The sequence below is a fragment of the Penaeus monodon genome, chromosome 22 (genome assembly GCF_015228065.2).
Source record: "Penaeus monodon isolate SGIC_2016 chromosome 22, NSTDA_Pmon_1, whole genome shotgun sequence".
Classification (NCBI taxonomy): Eukaryota; Metazoa; Arthropoda; class Malacostraca; order Decapoda; family Penaeidae; genus Penaeus; species Penaeus monodon.
In genome coordinates this window covers 17,067,854-17,068,422 of record NC_051407.1, presented here as the reverse complement: position 1 = coordinate 17,068,422, position 569 = coordinate 17,067,854, and the positions used below count along the sequence as shown (strand labels likewise).

The following is a 569-nucleotide window of genomic DNA, read 5'->3' as shown; positions in this document are numbered from 1 at the left end:
GCCCATACTGACATACATATAATATATGAATGAACACATATCATCTAATTTTATGCCAGCTCTAGGTAAACAAATTTCTAAAAAAAACAAATCTTGAATAACAATAAAAAAGATAATAATAACTTCAAAACCTATCACACTAGAAGCATTTGAAACCAAAGAATCCTGCGTATACCACAAGATCCAGACCTCTTCAACTATAGACACCATTATACACTCACTTTGGTAAAAGTCTGTGAATCTCGTTGTTTCAGGCACGAATATATTGGGACACTGCTTACGTGGCACTGGTACCCAAAGCATATCGTTGGTACTACATTGAAAATCTATGGAGAAAAAAAGGTTATATATATTAATCCAATAGCACTACTGTCTCCCTATGTGAAAGAATGTTATGTGTGGATCTTATAACAAAAATCAATACTCCTTATACTGCTAATTATATAAAAGCACATATAACAGCATTACACAGAAATAGAATATGCTGTAAACAGGAAGTCCTATACACATATATTATCATCTCAAACTACCCTAAAAATCACTGAAATTATATTCAGTTTTCCCCAATC

The 569-nt window shown here is 32.2% G+C and overlaps 1 protein-coding gene across 1 annotated transcript in view; it reads right to left on the bottom strand.

The window, feature by feature from the left end:
- Positions 1 to 569, bottom strand: part of LOC119586967 (putative sodium-coupled neutral amino acid transporter 7) — an 11,037-nt gene that overhangs the window by 3,104 nt on the left and 7,364 nt on the right. Inside the window, exon 7 of the mRNA XM_037935705.1 lies at positions 222 to 326. Coding sequence (XP_037791633.1) covers positions 222 to 326 — 105 coding nt within the window. The remainder of the gene's footprint in view (positions 1 to 221; positions 327 to 569) is intronic.